The 25,363-nt window shown below is 39.9% G+C and overlaps 1 protein-coding gene across 9 annotated transcripts in view; it reads right to left on the reverse strand.

Moving 5' to 3' along the window:
* The window catches only part of ABLIM1 (actin binding LIM protein 1), a 147,995-nt gene that overhangs the window by 50,648 nt on the left and 71,984 nt on the right, over positions 1-25,363 (reverse strand). For all 9 annotated transcript variants that reach the window (XM_052798385.1, XM_052798384.1, XM_052798386.1 and 6 more), the window contains exons 7-8: positions 6,387-6,474; positions 1,708-1,766 (exon numbers count right to left, since the gene is read on the reverse strand). In XM_052798385.1, the coding sequence (XP_052654345.1) occupies positions 1,708-1,766; positions 6,387-6,474 (147 nt within the window). The remainder of the gene's footprint in view (positions 1-1,707; positions 1,767-6,386; positions 6,475-25,363) is intronic.

The following is a 25,363-nucleotide window of genomic DNA, read 5'->3' on the forward strand; positions in this document are numbered from 1 at the left end:
TACAAAGCACAAGCATTCTGACGCTTAAGCAGGGCCAAAACACTGTCTTACATTCAAACTGTTAAATGAGGAAGAAAATCCGGTCCAGCATAATTTTCCATTTTCTTATGGAAAGTTGGGATAGAACAATGTGCAAATGCTGGATGGTACCTACAGTGACGTTTGGCCATGCTAGATCACATGCCCATCTAGGGCCAATTATAATTCTGTATTACCAGCAGAGCCCACACTAACATGAACTCTGCTCAACAAAAATTTATCTGCACATTACCTACAATCATAGTAAATTCTCTGCAGGGGATGTTTTACAGACCAGTGCACCTGAATAAATTCTAAAGAGCATGGCTTCCTGTGAATAAGCCACACATAGAACACAACCCACAGGATATCCTAGGTATCTCCATGCCAGTACCTCTTATTTTCCTTGTCTGAAAGACATTTTATTCATATGCAGTCTCTAATATTCATATCCAGAAAAACTAGCAAAGTTCAAAGGACCAGCTGAGACATCAAAAAGAGAAAATTGTCCAGAAGGTTGTTCCCCTGTACTCAGCACTGGTGAGGCTGCACCTCGAGTGCTGTGTTCCGTTTGGGGCCCCTCACTGCAGGAAAGACATTGAGGTGCTGGAGCGTGTCCAGAGAAGGGCAACAAAGCTGGTGAGGGGCCTGGAGCACAAGTCTTATGAGGAGCGGCTGAGGGAGCTGGGGTTGTTTAGGCTGGAGAAAAGGAGGCTGAGGGGAGACCTTATTGCTCTCTACAACTACCTGAAAGGAGGTTGTAGCGAGGTGGGTGCTGGTTTCTTCTATCAAGTAACTAGTGATAGGACGAGAGGAGATGGCCTCCAGTTGCGGCGGGGGAGGTTTAGGTTGGATATTAGGAAAAATTTCTTTACTGAAAGGGTTGTCAGGTATTGGAACAGGCTGCCCAGGGAAGTGGTTGAGTCACCATCCCTGGAGGCATTCAAAAAGCACGTAGACAAGGCACTTCAGGACATGGTTTAGTGGGCATGGTTGATGGTTGGACTTGATGATCTTGAAGGTCTTTTCCAACCTAAATGATTCTATGATTCTATGATTCTAAGATGAATTAGTGAATATGCGCTTAGAATTGCCTGGTGCATGCAAAAAGCCAGGCTCCAGCATTTATCAGTGCAGCATTACTGCCATCAAGTATTTGATCCAAAAAGTTTGTCTGGATATGCTGAGGTGACTCCAAGGGTAACTGCGGCTCTTCTTGGCATTCAAATTAGGATCACTTTAGGCTGAGGTTTATTTGGATGGCAAAGGAAGAAGAGTCCATATTATCTAAATGCTGTAAATAACCATGCAGAACAGGGGTAACTATAGAGCAATTACACAGATGTGCAAAAATACTAAAATATATCATAGCATTTGCCCTGTTCACATCTTCTCCTTAAGAGTCTCTGTCACAATAATTGAGATATGAAATGAAGTGTCTTAGAGACTTTGCAATGTCTGTATGTCAGTAAATTACACTACCTTTAAGGCAGTGCACTGAGACAGGTATGTGCAGGTTGGTGAGCCTAAAAATCAGAGCAATACCTCAGAAGTGCCTCCACTGTTTATTCTGCCAGTGTGGTGACAGCTATGCGAAAAACACACGGAAAAAGTCACTCTCTTAAAAACAACATTCCATTATTGTGTGTGCAAAATATCTGGTGTGTCATTGCCATGAATTCGGCTTACCCGTAGCTTATCTTCAGTCTTAGTGGATTGCTTACAGTCGGGATGCCAGACAGTGGAACCTGAGGGAGGAAAAAACCCATCTTTATTCAGAGCAAAGCAGACAATTTCTGGTCATGACAAGTCAGTTATTAAAGAGAATCCCTTCATTGCATGGTGAATGTGTATGAACTATGCAAGTAATTCACATTCAATTCTAGCTCATGAGAAATACAAGTGAAACAAAAAAAAATTCAAATCCTTGGCCCATCTACAGCAGCATCTTCCTGAGGCTGTCAAAGCACTTTGCACACATTCTTAATTAAAACTCAAACAGCCTCAAGCAGCAAGGAAGTCAGCACGCACCAGCTGAAGGAACTGAAAGACAGAGGGTTCCTCTGGGCAGGATGGAGGGTAAGAGCAAAAGAACTGGGCCATGGTTACCTGATTTGTTCTCCCCTTACATACTGCACTGCACGTAAAAAGGAAGTTCTGATTATAAGTCCATTAATACTGGGAAAGTCCTATGACTTCCTTGAGCAATAGGTGTCATATTCAGTTACTGTAAAGCATTACTCAGATCACCTCTTCCCTGCAATTACGCAAAATGCAACAGAAAAAGCAAAATTAGAAAATTCACAACGCAGCAGTCAGGGCTGTATCTCACCCACTGCACTAGGCTGGAGAAGCACTTATGACAGAAGTGGTACAAAGCAGTATGTGAAAGAGCCTCTCCGTAGATCACAGTGTACCATACTTGCCATTGGCATACGTATCATTTCTACCCCTTGCTCTGCAAAGTCAGTGGCATGTGTTGCACTGGCATTTACACATGGCGTATTCCAGCTACACATCCTACTAAAAAAGGCAAGGTCTCTGCTGTTTGTGTCCCAAAACATGGGATTCTCTCTTATGCTGTAAAAATGGAAATATCTGGCTGTCCCCAAGAGGCTGAGCAGTGTCAGGGGCAAGGAGCACTTCCATCCCATTTCAGTTCTCCTTTGGAACAGAGTGTAAACTGTGGTCACTGCTGGGAAGCTCCTGGCACATATTAGCCAAGTTGAAATGGAGTAGAAGCTAATGCTGATTTTTAACACTGACTGCAGCTGCAGTCAAATTCAAACTTCATTCCAGTCACCGCAAAGCCAATACAGAGCCTTGTCTGTCTGCAGGGGGGAATGTCACCTCTTCACTCTCTCCACAAAGAAACCAAACAGAGCAAAGTCCAGGTCTCCTGCTGGTGACTATTAGCTCAAGTGCAGTCAGAGGAAACCCCACCCTCAGAGCCCAGGAGAGGTACGGGTCAGGGCCCCTGGAAATTTTGTTCTAACGAGCCCTTACATGGCTCAGTGCAGAAGTAAAGACCAGCAGGAATGATTTCACTTCTCAGCAGCACACAGTATAATCATCATCAGGAGACTGGAGAGAACGCCGTGACTCTGGATCAAGGGTGTGAGATGTTTGGCTTTGAGTCTAAGCTGAGGAAGAAGAAACTGTGCATTTGGCAGGGGGAAACAATCAGACAACAGGGAGAAGTGTACCAACAGCCTTCTCTGTAAACAAACAGCAGCCTCAGAGCCAGGAACCCACAGAGCCTGCAAGATCAGGAAAGAAGCATGCCCTGTGCATTTGTTCAGGAGGTCAGACGGATCCAAGCACTCAGGAGGAAGGGAGTTCATGTTATAAAGCTGATGAACTAAGACTCAGAAGGTTTAGGTTCAACTCTCAAATTCAGCTGTGAGCTTCCTGTGTGACCCTGAGAAAAATGATCTCTGTTCCTCTGTACCTCAGTTTCTTTTCCATTCAGCTATACCCACCATCAAAGAAAAAGCTGTCACTGTATTTTTGGGCAGTATTTAGCACAAACTGGCACAATTTTAGGGACACCCCAGGAGGATGCTGCAGCTGCTGGAAGTGAATGAGAAATGCAAGAGAGTCTGCATGTCATTTTCAGGGTGAAACTTAGCTAACGGTTGTGAGTTTTCTTTTACAAAGTAAGAGGTTTGAAATATGTGAAATTAAAAAAAAACCAATCAGAGCAGGCTTAAGAAGTTAAATGTAAATATTTTTCATGATCTTGAACTCTGAGCCACCTACAACTTGTAGATTTTATTCATCCAAACATGCCAATCAATTTGGAAATGCTTGGAACAGTGCAAATTCTCAAGCTGCATTGTCCCTCTTTTTCCTACCGTAAACAGTTCAGCAAATTGTGGTTATTCCCATTCTTAACATATGTTTGTTTGCTCACTTGGCAGACACCAACATGTTCATTTACTCAGCTTTTTACTTTGCACATACCATTGTTTCAACATACAGCGCACTAAAAATCAGTAACTCGGGCTACTATTGACACATTGAATAAGGCTGAAAGCCTGTGTGAGAATCAAGTGAAGCATCCCTTTAAATGCTGAGCAACATCCTAGCTCAGCAACAGTCTTCTGGGGCAGTCCATATAGTAATATATTACTAGGAAGTTAATGGGAAAGAGAAAGTTTCTGATGCTGCTTCTTTTTCCTGTGTTGGAGCAGGGCAAAGCCAGAGTGCTTCTGCTAGTATTATTCAAACCATCCTTAACATAGAAAGCCCCCAAATAGACAGCTTGTTTTCCCATGTTCTCCTTTTGCAGGTTTTCCACACCCTTCTAACACAAGTAGCTACCACAAACCTGACAGGTTCCTCTATTATACAAAGCAATACCAATGCAATGCTTTCATGTCCTGTGGAGAGGACAATTAGAAGTGAGATTTAAGCTGCCTATTTTCATATATTTTATCAATAATGTGATTTTTGTTCTAGCTTTAGTGTTGTGGTGTTGTATTTTTATTTCAGAGAAATGCTTGGAATGCTGTTATTCTGCACCCTAGGGTAAATGATTTGGATGGAGACAGGATATACATTTCAGCTGAGAGCTTTTAGGTCCCTTACACTTACAAGCATGCTGAATTCAGCAAGGAAAGCTTTGGCAAGACAGTCTGGAACACACTCAGCAATAACATTATTTAGTCAGAAAACAGCTTGTGGACAATAAAGCAATGCAACTTGGGCTGCTCCTCCTCTGAGACAGAGTGAGCATGAAGAACGTTAATTCACAACCACAGAAAGGGAGATACAGCCAAGAAGAGAACGATGGCAGATCAAGGAGCCAGGTGTCTCTCCTCTCATCTTTCACATCACCTGAACTTGGCCAGGACAAAATCTAGCCTTGTTTAACTAGAAGCAATACCTTCTGTCTTATTTGGATCTGCAGAAATTTACACTACAGACTGCCCAATCAACGTGAACGCCCACTCTCTGCTAGACTGGTGCAAACAGCTTCAGTTGCAAACAGCTGTTATTAATAACAGCAAAGGATGAACTGATGCTCACCTTGAACTCTGTCTGTACTTTATCATACTATGATGTGGGGAAACTAAGACTACCAGTTGTCAGATGCAGTAACTGCTGCTTTCAAATCAGTCTTTCCAATTTGCCATCAGAAAGCAGTACTTCCTACTGAGACCTCTTCCAGCCTCTCCTTGCTCTTGCAATGCAGAGCTGCTACACAACTCAATATCCAGTTCTGTGCATCACTGGAATAAGATGACTAAGGTATAAGGTCAGTGAGAGATGAGAGGGATGGACTGCAAGGGAAGACAAACTACAAAATAAGTTAGCTTCAAAGGAATTCCTTAACAGTATTATCTTAATTTTGGAATTCCTCCAGAAGGAATCCCTCCTCAGAATTTCAAGAGATGGCTACCACCACACTTTCGTTGTTTCCTTCCTACTCTTTTACAGTCCTTTCAGGTATACCAAGCAAGTTTTCTAACATAAGTACAATATATAAAATCCCAACATGTATCTGCCTTTTTCACTTTGATTTCTGGCTTGCATAAATGTGTATTATACATCTTTCTACCAACATTAATTAATACTACAGCAAGTAATAAAAATAACTCTAGCTTAACAGTTAACATGCTATCTTCTGGGAGAGTAGGTGGAATTCAGATCAAGGATACTTTTCAATCAATGGAGAGAGCACATTCTTTTTTATGTGAAAAGATCATGAAAAAAAATGTGCTTGGCAATACCTGGGAGTGTGAGACTGTTAATAAGAAAGAGGAGATGAAAATGAACATACAAGAAAGAAGTGACTGTAGAAAGACATAAAAATAAAGTAAATGGGAATAAAAAGAGAGACATGACCAGATAAAAGGGAAATAGGCAAGGCAAGCAAGTGCGGTTATAAACCAGAGGAGATAATGTCAATGCGCATGGGGAATGAGATCTGCTATGACTCAAGACAAGCTCACTGCAGCCTCTGGAAGTTTTTCCATTGTCTTTTACAGTTTGGAGTGTGGTCCAGAAACTGATCAGCAGAATTCAGGGGAAACCCTCTCACTTTGTTTGGTATCCCGTATACCAGTCTGGGTACTAAGCTATCCATGAGATGCCAAATTCAGAGGCAGCCTAAGAAATTTCATTTTTGCTACACAGCTTTTGAAAACAGTCTGTCTCAGCTAGGGTGTAGAGTCACTGCAATGCCACTGTTATGGCCACCTACTAGAACAAAAGGGTTTCAAGTGAGAACACTATTGAAGAGAGAATGGCTATAGTCCTCTTTGCCTTTATTACATGGGGATGGTTTATAAACTCCTGAAGTCTGTGACAGAAAAATTACAAAGTCCAATTTTCTTGTTCTGGAATGGAGACATCCTTACCTTGCAGATACATTTCTTCTCCTTCCGTGAACATTTGGTTGCACCTGCTGCATCGTGCACAGCTTGGATGATAATGCTTGTCACCTGCCTAAACAAAAATAAAAAAGGGAAATGAGTGACCAACACATTGCATTGCTTTGTGAGCACTCACTATTTGCTAACAGACCACTGCCATTTTTCTTCTAGTTCACCTGTTATGATACAACATTGCCCTCATGATGTGACAATAGCGACGAGAATGTAAGATCTGCCATACTGCTTCAGTCCAGAGGTCTATCTAGTCCAGTATCCTGTCCTCAACAGAGGCCAGCAGTGACTACTTAGGGTAAAAGGCTGTAAGAAACAAGACAATACTGGAGGCTATGTAAAAATGTATCTACTCTTCATGATTTGCCCAATACCTTTTTAAATATCCATCTATCCAACAGTCCAAGGCAATGAATGTCACACTGCTGTTAGATATTTGTGTAAACCTGCTGCCTCCTCATTGTGTCAAACGTATTTTCTCAATTGCTCCATTGTTATGGATGAATTTAGACAATGAACGACAGTTTTCATTCCTTGGCCTTCTTCCTGACACTGCTGGTATGGGCATTAATAGAGAGAGCTTTCTAGAGCCACTTCTGGGACCACTAACTTAACTCACAGATGCCTGACTTGAGAAGCTACACTAGCACAGACAGCTTGAGCTAAATTTGAACTATTGATGTAAAGATGCTAAATACTCCAGATCCTATTACGCAAATCCAAATCCACTGAGCCATTCATTCTCTTAAATACATTGATACCCATAATAAACAAAGCTGATCAGATTTCAGGCCTACAAAGACAGGAAAAAATCAAGGCACAGATATTAATGTGATTTCTTCTCCTTAGGAGACCAAAGCAACCAATGTATTAATTTCCTTGCATCAGAAACTAAGCATGCAATGACCACATCAGGCTTTTTAAATCAAAAAATAATTAATCCTAAAAAACCCTTAATAGTGACAAGTAATGAATTCTAAAAGTCTTTAAAATTGTATCTGGCTTTCTAAACAAGTTAACCTCAAATCCTTTTTCACAAAATATTCCCTATCGACTGAGATGTTATATGCACAAAATACCTGTTTACTCTGTAGCTGACTTGTAAAATGTCATCAAATCCATTTCCTACTTCATTATACCTGAGACTGTAACATTACTAAATTCAACCTTTCCTTGTGTCTACTGAGATGAATAACAACATATTTTTGGTTTGCATTCAACATTGACTATACAGGCTTAGTATTTAAAAGTATTTATATGAGATAACGAAGTACATGGCTTAAAGTACCTGACAACTACCAGACAACCAGGTCTACCATCCAGCCCTTCTACAGGTACAGTTGCACCATTTAATTTTAATGTTCTCATTTGTTCCTGCCCTAGTAGTGCAGTACCTGGGTTTGATTTTAGGGAAGGTCAGGAAAGGTAGCTATTCACAGAGACAGTGGTGTTTGTGGACATGACTATTTATCTTTCATTATCACTAAGACCAATTCCTGTCAAGGAATTTCAGCAATACAAGGCCAGAGAAGAGGTCTCAGTGTGCTGTTATTTTAGCCATGTACTCACTCTTCAGTAGCAAAAAACCTGCACTTCTCTTACTCAGAGAGTGCCTTTGCTGTTGATTCCCACTCCTTAGAGGGCAGCATCCACCAGACAGGGAGACTAATGTGATTTAGTATTTATTTTTTGCACAGCAGATTTAGACCTGTCAGGCAAAAAAGGGGCTCTGGTAAAAGGGAGAATGAAAGGTCACTACAAGATATGCCTATTCTGGGAAGAAAAGCTAATGAGGGAGGAAATGCAGAATTGATGCTTGACTTGCAGCAACAAAACCAATATTGAACCGAGAAGGAAAAACACAGTTAATGCTTATTCTCTTTTTATCATTTTCATTATTGGCTGTCTTCTTCAGTCTGACTCTAGCAATTATTTAACCCCTGAGGTGTCCCATCAGTTCCATTCAACACTGGAATTTAAGAAAAAGAAAATGAAGAAACTCTGTATCTGAAATGTAATGCTGGCATCAAACCACAGCTATTCTGATCTTGAATGCAGACGTGCAAAGAACAGGTACTTGTACATATATGCAGCTTAGGGCTATGAATATTGAACGGTGTTCAAAGATGGATCTCCAATTCAGACAGCTCAGCACTCAGCAGAAGCCGACATCCTTTTCTGTACTTTCTGCCTCACACAAACAATATTGTACATACAGAGGAACAGCAATTTTATCTGTGTTTGGTAAAAAAATATCCCAACTTCTGAGCATTCCTGAAGTTCTTCAGCAGAATGGGGCCCACAGAGCTTCTTGTCACAAGTGATTTCAGACGTATTTGATTTAAAGATGATGGCAAATCTAATGTCCTGGGAACTGCTCCCAGTTAATGAGATATAAAAAATTCCTAAGGTGGCTGAATCACTGCCAGAAAGGATCTTCTCTAAACAGGAAGACAATAATTGAAAAATACATTTGAAATAATAAAACAGGAATCTTTTCTGGGCTCTCCCTGTCTCATCCAACTAAAGAATATCTCTGCAGCATAACTGTGCTGCTGCTTAACAGAGCTCAAATTTTCAGTAGGCACATGGATTTTTCTGAAATAAATTTAATAACTTCTCAGAAGTTATTCAGTAGGATAGCTGAGTAGCTACGTAGTCTGAACTGGAAAAAGTACAGGGCCTGTTATATTATTATTAATTAACCTCTGAGATATTCCATCTGAGCTGGGATTGTGTCCTTTGAGATGCTTCCCAAATTCCCAGACACAAAAGGCTGAAACCTTGGTACATAAGTATTACCAGATGAAGTAGGTTTTATAAAGAAATAATTCCCTACCAAGCACCCTGATGCTCAACTAAGGCAAATGTAGTTTTAAGAAGGGCAGTTAGGATCCAGCAGAGATATCTATATTGAGAGGACCATGGCATGTGAACAAAGAAAATCATGCGTTCACACCTATACAGTTTCAGCTTCTCTTCTTCCAGTCTGGCCTTTGAGGTGTGGTGGCTTTGGTTTGGGGGTTTTTGAGGGTTTTGGTTGGTTGGGTTTTGTTTAGGAACAAAAAAGCCATATTGCACCTCTGTTTTAATCAAATGCTGCATTTCATTATCATAAGCAAAAGGTGCCAATCCTTTGGGTTTTGCACAGCTACTCTGGCTGTCCTACCCCAGGCTTCTGAGTTTCCTGTTCCTTGTTTTGCAGTTAATTCACAGGTCAGTTACTTCTACTAGCTTGATCCATACTTTGTCCTAAAAGGGTCTGTATCCGGTCCATCTAGTGCCAATATTGATGAGTCTTTCACTTGCCATGATCATCCGATAAACATTCCACTTATTTTTCTCCTCAACACAAAGCCTTTCTTGAGGATCCTTTAGAAAAGGGCACCCAGATTCAAGTACTCGCCTGTTAATTGCTATAAGCAGTTTACATGTTTTTAAAAGCCAGGCTATTTATAGGAGAAACAAATCCAGAATTCATCACACTATTATGTGTAGACCTGTGGCCTCTCTGAAGATTTTTTTCCTGGAAAAACTTCTGATACGCTACTGTCAAGAGAATACAGTTTAAACAATGTACACCTGTCTCTTCAAAAGAGACCAATTTTATCAGATCTTTCCCCAAGTCTGAAACAACTTTCCAAATTTTAGCCTAGTGTGAGTGATGACGAATGACCACCATGCCCCAGGTAACACAACCTTGCTAAGTGGAAGTGCTAATACATCCTGCACAAGAGAGGTTTTGGGGGAGTTACATACCACAGCAGCTGCACTTGTTGCTGAATGCTTCCAAACCAGTTTCATGAGTTTTCCACCTCAGTAATGTTTCTACGGCTCAGGATTGGAAGCCTTTCTTCAGTAGGTATGCACTGGAAAACAATCTGCATCTCAACTAACTTAGGGCTAATCTTGCTGTGCTTGATTTGCTGTGATCATCTGAGAAAACTAGTTGCTAAATGTCAGTCATTTACAATGTATTAGGAAAACCTTTTGATCTACAAGGGGATGAAATATTCACACTTTTTAGACGTCTGGTCTTGTCCATCTTGCTCTCAGGCTATTAAACCCTCATTCAGTATGTCCAATGTGCAGTTTCCTGTAATCTTATGCTACTGTGCTGTAGACTGTAAGGTTTCTATCTCAATCCAATGTTGGCAGTAACAAGTAACATTAATTCAGTGCACATTTGCCCTGAACATCCTTCAGCTAAGGTGCAAGAGGGTTAAAGGCACTTGCCTTCTCGCTATTCCTAGCTCTCCTTACCCCTTCTCAAGTCCACTTCACGTCCAGAAATCCTTTACAGTTAGCTTTGCTACACAAGGACTTCTCAAGTGGCATCTTGCACCCTGCCAGCAGCAACAAAACACTTTTCTGTTCAAAATACAGCTATTCAGCCACTAGGTTTTGATCTATCATATTGCTTATGATCTCTTCTGAATTATTTCAGCTTTAGTTGAGGTCTTCAGGACAATCCAAACCATCAAGTGCAAACTATGACCCATACCTCAGAGGACTGTCCCTAAACTAAGTTTGAGTACGCTGAATTAATAGCTGTAAATACCCTGGTTTTGCTTAGCTAGAAGTGCTAAAACCAACCAAAATAATATTGAACATTATTGCTCTTCCTTTGCATACAAATTCTTAAATGGAATTGAATGAATTGACAGCAGTTTCTTGTCAAATAAAATATTAAACCTACGTGTTACTGTCACTGCCTATAAATTCTCTGTTAAATCAGCTGGCACTTGCATTTGAGTAGAAGCAAAGAACATCAGTTATCAATTTATAACAAGATACAATCTCTTCTGACTTTCCTATTTATCTTCTACCCACACTGACAAATCTAAAGTAGGTTCTCAGATTAAATCTCATTTGAATACCGCAGACAGAAAAATTTAGATTTAAAAAAGTGGTAGTATATTCTCATTTACCAAATACTTCCAGAGTCTTAGAACTCCAGAATGAAGGAACAGTGGCCAAAAGTATATTATAAGTGTAATTATAAATTTAAATATACTGATGTTAAATTTGAGTAGCTTTCCATGGTTCTGCAAGTCTCACTGAATTGTGGTTGACCGGGGATATATGCATTCTATTTATTTTCTATATACTACTAAATACATATACTACACACAATATGTGCATTATATGCATATTCATGTAAAGAAAATAGGCTTTAGCATTATTTTACAACGTATTAAGGTTCTATTTATTCTGGTAATTTCAAGACATACTGGAATCAAGTCTTTAGCAACACTGAGCTTCAGATTCCCAATCTACAAAGAAGGTTAATGTCCTTCATAAAATACTTTGGAGAAACACTACCAAGGAAAACCATTACAGAATGTATTCATAATGACCAGTCCTGAGAATAAATCCACATAATCACCTCTCCTCTAAGGCTTATGAATGACAGTTAGAGGTTCAGTAGTCAGGATTCACAGACGATGGGCTACATAGGGGAGCTGGATGTGTATATTCTGCAGAGGACATGTCCCAAGTAACATTAGCGAAAGTACAAGCTCTATTATGTATTATAACAATACCAAGACCTATAATAATAGTTAAAAATAAGCAACACCAAGTTTTCCTTAGATCACCTTTTCAGACTCAGCAGCTATCAATTTTCAGCCTTCTTCCAGCATACTATTCTCATAAATAACTTCAACTGGGACATACAAATCCTCCTCAGCCAACTAAACCAGTCTGCAATGCCATTTTAAAAGCCACTGTGTACTGTTCACAGGGGGCTTTGAAGGCTCCCTCTAATGGGGGGGTAATAACCCTGTACAGTTGTCCAGTATGAGAAAGGTCGCAGAACACAGTCATTGCATTACACACCGCATGCATCAAGCTTAGAGACCTCTTGCAGTTTAAAAGGTAAACTAAAAGGCTGGGAGGTAGGGTGCTACTTGAAGCACCAGTTAAACACAACGCACTGAGCTCCCCTACAACCCCTTCTCACACCACTGATGTTCCAACCTTTTCACAAATGTGCACAACACTCATTTGCCTTCACTTTATCAAAATGCCATTGGGGACCTCCTGAAGCCAAAACTGTACTGTTACTCATAGGTGTCAAGGAAGGCAATGGTGGATATTGCAAGAACGATTCTAACCCGGGAGCTACAAATACAGCTGCACGCAAGCTGATACAACGTGCCCCAGATACCCAGCATAAAATACAGCTTTAACCCCATGGTAATAGTACTTCAAAAGCCAAGGACTGTATTTTCTGAGTCCATCCCCTCTGTCCCCACTTGCCACAAGACTAACTTTTATTCTCTGAGTGCTTGTAGAGCTCTAGTCTGATTAAATAAATGTTTTCCTCTTTGGTGAACATGAGAGCTTAAGATTTCCTATTACTCATGCCTTCAGTTCTGTCCTTCCTTCCAGAACAACAGTGAACAAGAGCCAGAGAGAACAATAACAAGAATCCCACTAGGAGAGCTCACATGCCAGTGGGTCTGGTAGAGGAAGAACTAATTACCAACAGACATTTTCTGCTGGCCAAAGGACACAATTAAGTGCATATTTGTTGCGTTACATTTGCACAGCTGCACTCACTCTCCATTCAAAGATATCTCAGCAGTCACCTGACAAACAGCTATTAAACATGTAGAAAGCTTTAGTTTTCTAATACTATTTTAATACCACAAAACCTGCTATGTAGTTGAAAGAGTACCTTTAAGAGTAAAAGCCCCTCCCCCTTTTCTTTTTTTTTAAATTTTTATGAACAGGTATAATGGGCCCATTTGATGGCCAAACCTAATCAAATATTTAGTTCTACCATGACTCTGAGGAGAATGACCTGATTTCTTAACTCTCTTAAGGACTAAGGAGCAGCACAAAGAATAACTCAGACTCATCTTTGAAATCCCTTAAGGAATGTCATGAATTGTAAAACAGGAACTGTGGCAGTAGCCTACCATTTTCCAGCGAAGCTTTATTTTAATTACTTGCAGAGGTCACAGAACCTTCAACCCTGTTTGATGTTTGGTATAACATCAAATTCCATTGTTTCCTTCTCTGCAGGCTTCTGTGATCTCACGAGCGGCTGGAACAGCACAAACACTATGAAGACCAAAACTGGCCTCTAATAACATCCTGACCCAAACTGTCCACTCATTTTTCCCAGGCTCTTATCTGTTTAGCAAGTCACTACAAATATCTTTGCTCAGATATCTGTGCAGATCCTTTGCTTCCAAAGGACTTCAGAATCTACCACAATTTTCTGTTACTGCCAAAGGAAGGAAAGTGTAATAAAATTTAAACATTGAAAATATTCTAGCCTGATAAATCATTGTTTGATATGTATCTTTAAAACTAGGACCTTCTAAAGCTGTTTTTAGCACTACTGTCACAACATCTCAATAGCAACAGCTCTCAGCACAGTCTCTGCCTCTGTTCAACCTGAGACAGGACGGAGCAGCGGGAAGCAGAGCTCACACTGGCAGTTCCCAGGCTGATGGGGCTGCAAGACACAAGACACAAGACTGGGGGAAAGTGGGAAATGGAGCGTGAGGCCGTGACTGTAAATCTGAATGACAACGTGCATGCGAGACATGGAAGACCCTCAGAGTCTTCCATTGATTGCTGTGCTGCCTAGGGTAAGCCAAAACTGCAGCTGTCCTGTTGCTATGAACACCTGCACTGTTAATTCATGTCCAGTTTCTGATTTTTATACAAAAATACTTCCCAGCATTTCAACAGTGACTGTCAATGTCATGCTAGTATATTCCTTAAGAGGTGGACTGTAATAAACTTTGTAACTTACATAGTGTTAATTCCATTTGCATACACTATTGTTGTACCCATTAGTTGCTGTTAATAGCAATGCAACTATTAGCTGCTTGGAATATAATTTTTCCTTATAGCAAAGATGCAAGTAACGATTCAGGCTAAATTCCCAGCTATGCAACTGCTCTGCTGGCATGAAGAAACAGTTCTCGGCAGCTGAGAATCAACTGGACTTACTTTAGTAAGATCCTAGCAGTTACTTTTCACTGCACTGTCAGCTCTGCTTTGAGTTCTTACTTTCCTGCAACATCCAATGTTGAGCAAGTTGCACACACAGGTGAAATTCTTAACTACCAACTACGGTCTTTATGGGAGCTATTCATTCTGTCTTCATGGGGCAAATCCACCTATTGCTACACACAGGACCAACGTTAAGAACTTACATTAGCTACACAGTTAACAGCAGGAGGTCAGTACAGAGAAGGTAATTCCACTCAACTAAGAAATGTACCCACAGTAGTGCAAAGTGGCTGGTTAGAATACTGTGGTCAGTAGAGAGGAGCAAAGGAACAGCAAACACAGCTTTATTGCCTATTGCCAGGATTTCAGCAACATCTCTGTTAGGATCCTGGGTTACATTTATGCACAGAGAAACCTAATTCCAGTGACTGAACATGTAGTTAATCAGAAACAATCCAGAGGAAATATATGTACTAGAATTTATTAAGTTTCATTCTAATCTAATTACAATACAAATCTGAATTCACTGCCTTCATTATCCTTATTTAGGTGCGTATGAGAGCAAAATCCAGCATCCGGCATTTAATTTTCTTTTAAACCATGTGTATTGCACAGATTATTTTTTTTAATTTTGAACTTCTCAACAGCAAGTATTTGGCAAGGCCTCATACAAATCCCTCCTCTATTTCTTAACAATGCTGGAACAGGTCCAGTTTATAAGTACAGGTGTGGACTTTCTACATCTTCTGTAATCTTTAGGCTTCACAAAGTATTAGAGAACTAAACATTCCTTTATCTTGTATGCATTTTGTCCAGCATGGATTTTTGACATGAAAAGATACTTCACCTAAAGGACCTGAATACAGCCACATTCATACTGCTGGATTAGTTTGGAACCAGAATCAACCAGCAAAGCTACTTTACAGTAACTTCACCATGGTGCCAAGGGCCTTTTCAAACAGCCTAATACTGGCATAACTATAACTTTGCCTCGACCAGCCAGCAAAACACCTCTACTGACTACTGAGAGTGTTGTGTAGGTCTGCTGAGCTGTACAGTTGAGTGATCGGTCTCCCTGCAGCAAGGCGAGATAGCCTTTCCAGCTACAGCCTCTAGCCTGCTGAAAGCAAAGTAAAGCCCTTAGCTTGGTTTGCTGCTGAGTGTTAGTTACATGGCACAGGTCAAGGGACAGCATGGAATCTTGTGAATGGATTATGTACCGGATGCATACGATATGCAATCTTCCGTAACACCAGGAATATTCCACTTTCCAAGTCATCTTCATGTTCTCTTTCATTAGGTGATAACAGGACCACTGAGTTATCAGGAATATGTGAGTTCAAGAGTGAAACACAACCACATTTCTCCTTTTAACACTCTGCATGAAGTGACTGTTAGTTCCTTGACTTGTCCCTCTGGCTGAACTTCGAATAACAGAGCTTGATGTATATGCATTAGCAGATCACGTTAACTGAAGCTGTATTTGCAGTGCTGCAATGATATCTCCAAAACAATGGGAAGTATCTTGGAAGACTGAGATATTACTAGTTTATTTAATAAGAAACAACTGTCTCAGTCACTAGAACTACAGCTGACTTCAACCTGCTGAAATTTAGCTAGAGAAGTCAGTAGCGTATCTCCTTTGTATCATAAAAAAACCCCAACAGAATTATTTCATAAATCAGAAAGCCTTGCACCTGACAGCAGGTCATAAATACTAGATATCATCCTAACATAAAAAGGTTATTTGCAATTCCAAAAATTAGCAGTTATCTCCATTCTGATCATGATTTGATTGCATTTGTAGACAGACAAATAAAGAGCAGTGTTATATGTGCATACATATACATATATATGTGTATGTGGAATTTTAAAGGAACATACATCTTCCTAGATCTTAAAGTAACCATAAAAGGATAAACCCAGGAATTTTTAAGACATCCTACTGAACATCCTGACTCCTGTATTCTAAAATACAAACAAAAAAGTTATCATGGTCCATATGCTTGATGCACAGAAAAATTGTAAGAACTGAGATACTATTAACATAAAAAAAAAAAAAGGCAATGACTAAGTCATTAAGTTAGAAATAAAGATAACCAATAAGAAGGCTAAAGTCACCAAAGAAATAACTATGGGCTACATGTTTAAAGACAATAAGAGTCTTTATTAAAGCATGATGGGGAAAAAAAAAAATAAAAATCACAGATCAGGCAAAGATGTCTTGTGAGCAGTAGATGAAAAATGATGAAAGAGAACACAGAAAAGGCAGGAGTATTCAGGAGGTGTATCCTTCTGGTCTGCATTTGACGATGCCGAAAGACATATTTTTCCTGTTTGATACTGTTTATTGAGCAAGATTTATTTAAATAGTGTTTGCCATGAGTCAACATTTACATATTGGGAGACTTGAATAATTTGTACTTAAGAGTCTTCAGAAAACTATAGCTAGGCAGTTCTCTGACAGATGGATGTGTTAGCAGGGGAGGCTCTGGTGAGCCAGATACCTCAGAGATTACTTCCTTCTACCCACAGCATGAGGTACTTCTACTACTGGCCAAGACAAGAATATAAAACCTTTCCTGGGAAATCTGCTGATGAATCAAAGACAATGCTTGTTTAAGCTATGTAAACCCAACAAGTATGTTTTAACAGTCTAACGTAATATGCCTGCAAATCAAGAAACTGGGGCCCTGTGAGACTGAGGGCCATGTGGGCAACAGCAACTGAGGCAGGTGGTTTGAGAACATAGAATCACAGAATCAACATCATTAATAATCTCCCAGAAAATGCTCTCAGAGTACCTGAAAGGGCTGGCTCTTCTGATCATTTAATGTATACACAGAATATAAAGGAAGAGCAGAAAAAAGGTTTTGCTTTTGACTACAGATACTGCAACATCACCATTATAACACTGATGAGTGCATACATGTGGATTTACAGAATAGAGTTAGGTGGAGAACCATCAAAACAATGTGAGTCTTCAGCTGTGAACCTGAAGGACTCAGAGTCAAACCCTTATTCAGTGAGAGGCTTCAGAGGTGGCTAGATCACAACAGACAGGTGATTAAAAGCAAAGAAAGTAGATAATAGCAGGAAAGAGCATGAGCTTTCCAATCCCATTGAAAAAACTATGACAACATCAAAAAGCTGAAGTTAGACAAATTTAACCTCAAAATAAGGTGAAGTTTCTAAAAAGTAAAGGTAATTTAAGCAGCAAGAGAGAAAATTTTTGGCCTTAAAATCACTCTGCAGTCTTCAGGACAAGGCAAGATAATTTCCCAAGGGATAAGCTTTCATTTGGTTTCTAGGGAACAGCTCTATGATTTTGAAAAGATAAGGTCAAGCAAGATGATTTTAGCAGTTCCTCTGACCTTAAAATCCATTCCAATGGGCTTTACATAGAGAGAAGCTTTTATACATGCATCAGGCTGCTCCTAGGGAGCGCAGGTCTGGACCAAAACAGCAGAATAATTAGAGTCAGAGTCTAAGGTTACGCTGGAAAAATTTCCAGTAGAGTTAAAGCAGTTCACTGAGACCTGTCCTGGCTAAGCAGCAAAACTCTTGGTATAGCAGGCGCTTTGCTGCTGGAAGGGAGCCTTTGTTGATGTGGCTTGTAGTTCAGAGAGTTCAAGTGAAGCGCCAGGAGAAGTTCTGGTGTAGGGTGTGCTGCACCAGCACCAGAATTGCTACTGACCCAGAACGTCCAGCACTGTGACAGGGCTCTGTAGCATGGGGAAGGTTGAGAAAACAGGTCACTGTAGCACTAGGCAAAACTCATGTTAACCTATTCAGTAGGCAAGGGCAAACCACTTTCTAACTGATGAAGCAAGTGAGAGCTTGGGAGGTTAAGCAACTCACCTTGGATCAAAATTAATGCTTGCAGCAGAGCCAAGCAAAGAACTCAAATTCTCAGGCTCCCAGCCCTGCTGGACCTCTGTGTAGCACACCACTGGATCCAAATAACTGTAGCCTATTTTCTTGTTCATCTAACACAAAACTGTCTTTCCAGTTTTCTGTCAGAAGGCTGTTTCAGGAACCACGCAACCTTTGGCATGCAATTTAGCAAACTCTGGTCTCCATTCTGATGTCTGCATTCAGTTCAGAGGGAGTGCCCCAAGAACAACAGTTCAAGTTGCAAAGGCCAAAGGAGGGGGGAAAGAAACTAAGCATGAGGTCAGACGCAGTACATCCATAGAAAATAACCAGAGAATATAAAACAAAGGTAGCCTGTAAGAAACAAAGTAGACATGAAGCACTCAATTTATGATAATTTGTACCTGGTAGACTCACAGATTGTTCTAACAGGAAAACAGGGAATATTTTTTCTTTTAGTGACTAGAGCCCGCTCTTGTAGCAAACTGATTCTAAAAGTCACTGTCATGCTTTAAAAAGCCTAAAGAACGGGGTTTATCCTTGATTAACTGCAATGCTACCTGCTACCTTTGGAAATCTCTTCCAGCAAGAGGTCACAACAAGCCACAGATGACAATTTAGGAAAGGGACAGATTTTCTTCAAATATTTTTCTTCCCAATCACATTGCTCTTAACTCCATAGTCACCCATATATAATTATGAGCCTGGATTTAACTACATCCAGGCATTTTTCAGGAATCCTTGTTTTGTAATTCTGGCCAAAATGTTTATATTACATTAAATTTAGAATGGAAATATCAAAGGACTTCAAGGTAACCAGTGGATAGATAGTGCAGAGAAATAGTTGTCTCTTTTTCAAATAGAGTAACTTTGAATAAATGTCAGACCACCAACATGTACTCTGCTAAAAGCAGAGCCTTTTATTTTTGGCAGAAGTCCATTTTTTTATCCTATTTGTCAGTTTTCTCACTGCTGATACATGTGACTTCCAATTAGAGATGCAAAACTATGCAAGCATACTTTTGAATCCTAGCTAGCATAAACATCCCATTAGAGTATGTTTGTCAGAGCCAAGACACGTGGATTTTACTCCCTACCTTGTTTTCTTCAGCTGTGTATAAAATCAAGATTTCTAGTTACCAAGGGAAAACTATTCCAACAAAATAACCATGATACAACATATTACTATGGTGATGAACAGCAAAGAGATCATGGACATAAAGCAGAAAGGGATACCTAACATCATTTGCTACCATTCAGTTTTCAACCGAGTACAGGGTCTCCACAATTGTTGCCTCAACAGCAGTAGTTCAAGGGTACTGCTAAGTCTGCTTAAAGTTTTTTACTGCCTCCGTTGTTACTCTCCTCATTGCTAAGAGAAAACATTTTCCAGCCAACATGCAACTATGTTACAGAATTGAAAGCAACAGCAGATCCATCTATATGCATAACTAATCTCTCTCTCCAAATCCTACATGTAAAAGTCAATTTCTTAACATTTTAACTCATACTCACATGATTTATGATGCTTATTTCAGAGACCTCTGCAAACCACAAAACATCCCAAGCTAGTTTCACAGACAGTTGAAACACCAGACTATCTCTGTTGCTGGTGATGAAAAGGTGCATCTCTTGCTGTGTGCTATTTTTACCTCTTACAAAGAAAAAGGCTTGTAATAAATGCCATACATCCCAGATATCTGTCCAAAGAACTATTAGATCTGTATGATCTTCTAATGTAGCATGAGCATGTAATTAAAATCTACCCCTTTTGTGCTCCAGGTGGTCATTTCAAACATTTAATCACCCACAAAATACCCATGTGTATCATTTCTTCATCTGTAAAGCACCTGCTCAGTAAACACACGTGTTAATTCTGTGGACTTCAAAGTCCCTAAAGATTCCAGACATATCTTTTGGTTTTGCTTTTTCTTTCCTTCCCTCCCGTCCCACAAAAGCACCCTGACAAAGCAGACAAAAGAGAGAGGGAACTGAGTCCTGAGCACAATACCTGGATGGAGCCTCTTACAAACAGGTGACAGCTATAGACTTGCCCCAACAGGCTCTTCTCCACTTCTCAAGTTTCAAACATGTTATTGCTGCATTCTTCCCAACAATTACTTTTTACGGGTGACAGGTCTAAGTCCTATCCTGCTCTTCTAGAAGTCAGTGGCAAACTTTCCACTGATAGGAGAACTTAAAGCAGGACTTAAAAATAAAAGATCACAATCTGTAAAAAGTATTTCACAACTTAATCCATTTTTCATTGTGATCTCGGTCTGGGAGAAACAAAAAATAACTGGCTGAAATAATTCCATATTGCTACAGAGTGCACTCTCACATTCCCCTATCACTACATCCCAATTGACAGTGAGACTTTGACACTGAGGAACTTTTATTTTCAGTGTAAGTACTTTGGTGCAGGGATCATTATTAATTTTATATTGCTGTTGTGAGGGATTGTGGCAGGTAGCACTAGCACAATGCAAAGGTTTAAAAGATGAACAGAAGTAGCAATGGGAGCTACAAAATAAAGAGAGTATTATGTTTCCCCTAAAGCAGACTGTTCCAAGAAGAGAACAAGACGTGTTTGGCAGTGACAACCATGCAACTGAGTTCTTAATACAGCTATGTAACAATAAAGTCATGCAGGTAAGGTACTCCTCTACTAAAAACTGGTATGTGTTACATGCACCTCTAAGACATGAAAAAGCTACTTAAGTATCTGTTGTGTGTTACTGGCATACATGCAATAGCTATATATCACAAGGGCTGCTGTTGGTGGCAAGAAACTTTATACTAATATAAATGACTCTACTGAAATGTCATTTTAAAGTATTTTGATCAGCCTGCTAAAGTTTTTCAGTAATACTTAGTGCAAGAAACACACTAGAGAATATTTAACTAAATCAAAAAGGTACAAGCTAAAGATGCTGTGCTAGGAAATATAGATCCTAATCAGCAGCACCGTACTCACAAAAGCAATTTATACAGATAAGCCATATTCTTACAAGCGCCTGCAAGATTTCGCAAATCCCTTTGTGGCAATAAGGAAGCTTTAATTGGTTATTTTTTAAATTACTTGTTACAACTTGCTTTTTTTATTCACCATCCCTACATCCTCTTAACATTCCTTCCCTTCCTATTGATGTTCAAATTGACTGAAGGATGGTTTCCAAACCACTGCTGAGAAGTTAATGCCTTGTGATTATGCTGCCATAGCAACTGAACTTCTGTTAGGGCTCTGTCAACTTCAGATACTCTTTTGTCATCTTTATATGTCAAGTCTTTCCCAACTACAGATATCCCTCTTGCCAAATTCAATCTTTGGGCGGGGGGTGGGGGGGTGGGGTGGGGTGTGCAATCACCAAAATCCTGTTAGAAAGATTTTTACATGAAGCAATGTATGTTATTTTTCTGGAAATATATCTATTCTAGATTTTTGACCCTGTGTAAGGTGTGGTGTTCCAGGCAATTACACTAGCATATTTTTCATCAGGGAAGAGTAGTCTAAATTAAGTTAAATCTATGCTGCTACTCAGCTACATAGACAATCTGTCTGAACCATTTACCCATATCCTGAGTTATTATTAAACTTTTCATTTCCCCATTTTTATGCAAACAAACCCCTCATGAGGAGGAAAAAAAAATCAGCTTTCTACATAACTGATAAAGCATGTTTCTCAGCAAAAAGGCAGAGAAACTGGAAACAAACTCTAACCTTACTTCTATGTGACAAATGTCCAGAAGTGATCAAAAGAGAACAAAACTATATCTAGAATTATTTGAGATGAAGAATTGTATTGTTCCTCCATACACCAGCAATCAGTTGCAATCAGAAACAGCCCAAGCTCTGTGCCATTCTCCTCTCTTCCTGGCAGTTTAGAAACATGTTAGCTGTACTCCCTTTATCTAAACCACAGAATTACACACAGCCTTTTAAAAAAATCCTTCTGGTGCACAGGAACAAAAGTACAAGTACCCTATTATGATACCACTGGCAAGCTATTCAGTTACATCACAAAGTTGCACCTCCCCTCTCCCCCCCAAAAGAAAGCCATGACTCCTTCCAGTTCAGATCTAGTTTCACAGGAAAGGGTTTACCTTCTGATAATAATTCTTCAGTCTAAGTCCATTCCCTCCTCAGCCCGGTGGGCAGACTCCCTCCACCTCTGTTCAAATTTGGAGCACTACCAGAAGTGATGTGCAGACCGCTTGTGTTCTCACTGAACCAGCCCACAGTGAAGTGCCTGTAACTGCACCCAGCCCTGAGTCTCACTCCTCCTCTGCTCGCACTCACGCACTCTCCTGCACACACCCACCAAACCAAGCAAATAATCCTCCCTGCACATTACACCAACTCCAGCAGTAACTCGGCCAACCCATTCTGAAAAAGGAAAAGGGAGATGAATACCGGCCCAGGCAGGGGCAGGACCATTTCTCATCACTTGTGTGTCACTATTTGACATTGATACAACTCAGAACATTTTTCCCTTGGGGAGAGGTGTCTCCTGAGTATGAAATTAGTGCTCTCTTTCTCTGGAAGTTATTACTTCCATGGCTTCTGAAGAATTTATACAGCCTCCTGGGTGTTAGTCTAGTTTTGTCAGAAGCACTTAGTTACACTGAGATTGTATTCTAGTCCAATTCAGATTAATGCAGGCAGAGTGCTGGAGCCACTTCCCACACTGGTACATGTATCCCTTTCTCCTATTTGCACATTTTGGGTGAGATCACGCTTCAGACACACTCTATGAACATTTCATGAATTTACAGTGGGCCCTGTGCACTGGCCCTATCTGATCTCTCAACAGGTATTTTCCATAATGCAAAAGGTGCTGTGGTCTGGCTGTATATATCTGTCTGACTAAGAGGGCAAACAATCACATCATGTGCTTCTGCTTTTTCTTATCACTTACCTGGGACATTCAAACAACATGTTCATTTTTCTCATTTATTGTAACAGCAGTAAAATTAAACACAAACAAAGCAAATCACAGAACTAACAAAGCATGCACTAAACTCCACTGCTTCTTCTCATTTGCTCCGTAGCCTTTTCCCCTGCATTTTTATGGTGTGTGAAGATGACAATGGTTGAGAGCAAAGACTCTCCCAAGCCTGTGAGACACCCAAACCAGCAGATGCCTAGTGCTATGAAAACAAAATGGTAATACATTCTTCAGGGATATTATTTTACCACAACTTTAACATACTACCAAAACCAAACCCATTTGGATCCATCATATCATCAGTCTTTGTTCAGCTCAACTTCTTCATTTATAAAAGTGTTTGAATTTTTACATCACCTCAACCTGTACTACCAGTACAGGCTCCATCATTAAAATCCAGTAAATGACACATTTTGTGATACTTCCTGCATAACTACTATGAAAACAGCCTTGCTAAGTATTTTGTTCAGCAGAAGAATATGTGTTAGCCTTTCATTTAACATTTCTGAATGGAATTGAAAGAAATCTCTGTTTGTTTTAAGAGATTCTCTACATGGTTCCTCAATCTAGAAAGCGTACTGTTACTAAAACACAGGACCAGACGCATGAATGTACTGAAGTACCTAACTAAACTCTGTACTGCATGGATCTTTGCAGAGAAGGGTGATGTTTTCATGTAAGCTATGAGCCTAAATCTCCTTAAAATAAATTACTTAAACGTGTAGGCTACTGAGCTTCCCTGAAAGTCAATCAACTGAAGCATCCGAATACTAATACTCACATGAGCAAAGTTGCTTGCATGGGTAAGTGTTGGCAGAAGGCATATCCTTGAACAACATAAACAGGCATTGTTCGAATAAATCATTTACAGTATGGGAACCAGCAATGTTCTGTCATCTATTTGTTATTTATTTATTTAGAACAGACTCATTTACATGTACAGAATCAGCAGAAACTTCTCTGAACCCCTGACAGCACAGGTTTCTAAATCTAGCTCTGAAAACAATACCTGAAGAAACTTACAGGCTCTTCTGGCTCACATTCTTTGCCTCTTAAATATGGATACAGTTTCTTTACACAACCATAGCAGCTTTTACTGTTTGTTTGGTCATGTCATCCCTGTCTGTCCCCCCCCCCCCCCCCCCATTATTGTTATTTATTTCTAACTTCAGAAGTCAAGGTGTCTCAAAATTGAAATCTTTCAGAGTTAGTTGCAGCACAGATGAGACACCTTAAAATGCTGGCACATTACAGTAACAGTATCTACAAGTACTAAATCTCCTTCACATTAGATACCACATCTTAAATTACTACTCCTCTTTAAAATCAGGGGAAGCTCAGCATAAATTACAATATCAAAAACACATTTAGAACTTGACCTTGCAGGCTGAAGTCAAGGGAGCCTTCTGGTGCTTTGGCATTTCTCTTTTCAGTCCATCTGTTAAAATGGCGTTATGCCACTGCTTACAAGGTGGGGTGCAAGTTTCAACAGTGCACAGGAAACAAACACAGGGCAGGCAGCAGCCCATTAGAACAGGAACTTGAGCTATGCACAGTCAGGAGAAACCACACAATGGCTTTTTATTTGCAAATGAATATTAAGCAAATAGTATTATAAAAATAAATGGGTAGAGTAGCAAGATGGTTGAGGGATTTGATAACAGATATATACACCTCTATCTCTAGGTCATGAGATCAAATCCTGTTCAGATCAGTAACAGCCAAAAAAAGTGAAAATCATTAAGACCTAAATCTTATTCTCAGGCTTTCTGTATGATTTCATGCAAAATATCCACCTGTTTCTACCCTGATGTCTTCTTTCTGCAGAACTAAAAGAATACTAATAGAAGTTTTGTAAACCACTTTAGATAAGCAAAGACGAAATACATGGATGTAGGCACGAGCCACCATTCTCTGAAGTCAATGGAAAGCTTCTCATTGATTTAACGTATTTTGAATTAAGCCTTGGAGGAATAGTTATATTGTGTATGATAACCACATTAGACAAAAATTATTTAGGCCAGCATCTTTCAAATAGCTAAATATGTGCTGAAGTTTACTTAGATTTGTGGAGTTACACATGTCTACACAGAAACTTGCAGGATTAGGATCAGATGGGCATCTTTCAATAGGCAAGCCTTGAAG

Source organism: Harpia harpyja, chromosome 10 (assembly GCF_026419915.1).
Source record: "Harpia harpyja isolate bHarHar1 chromosome 10, bHarHar1 primary haplotype, whole genome shotgun sequence".
In the NCBI taxonomy this organism is placed as follows: domain Eukaryota; kingdom Metazoa; phylum Chordata; class Aves; order Accipitriformes; family Accipitridae; genus Harpia; species Harpia harpyja.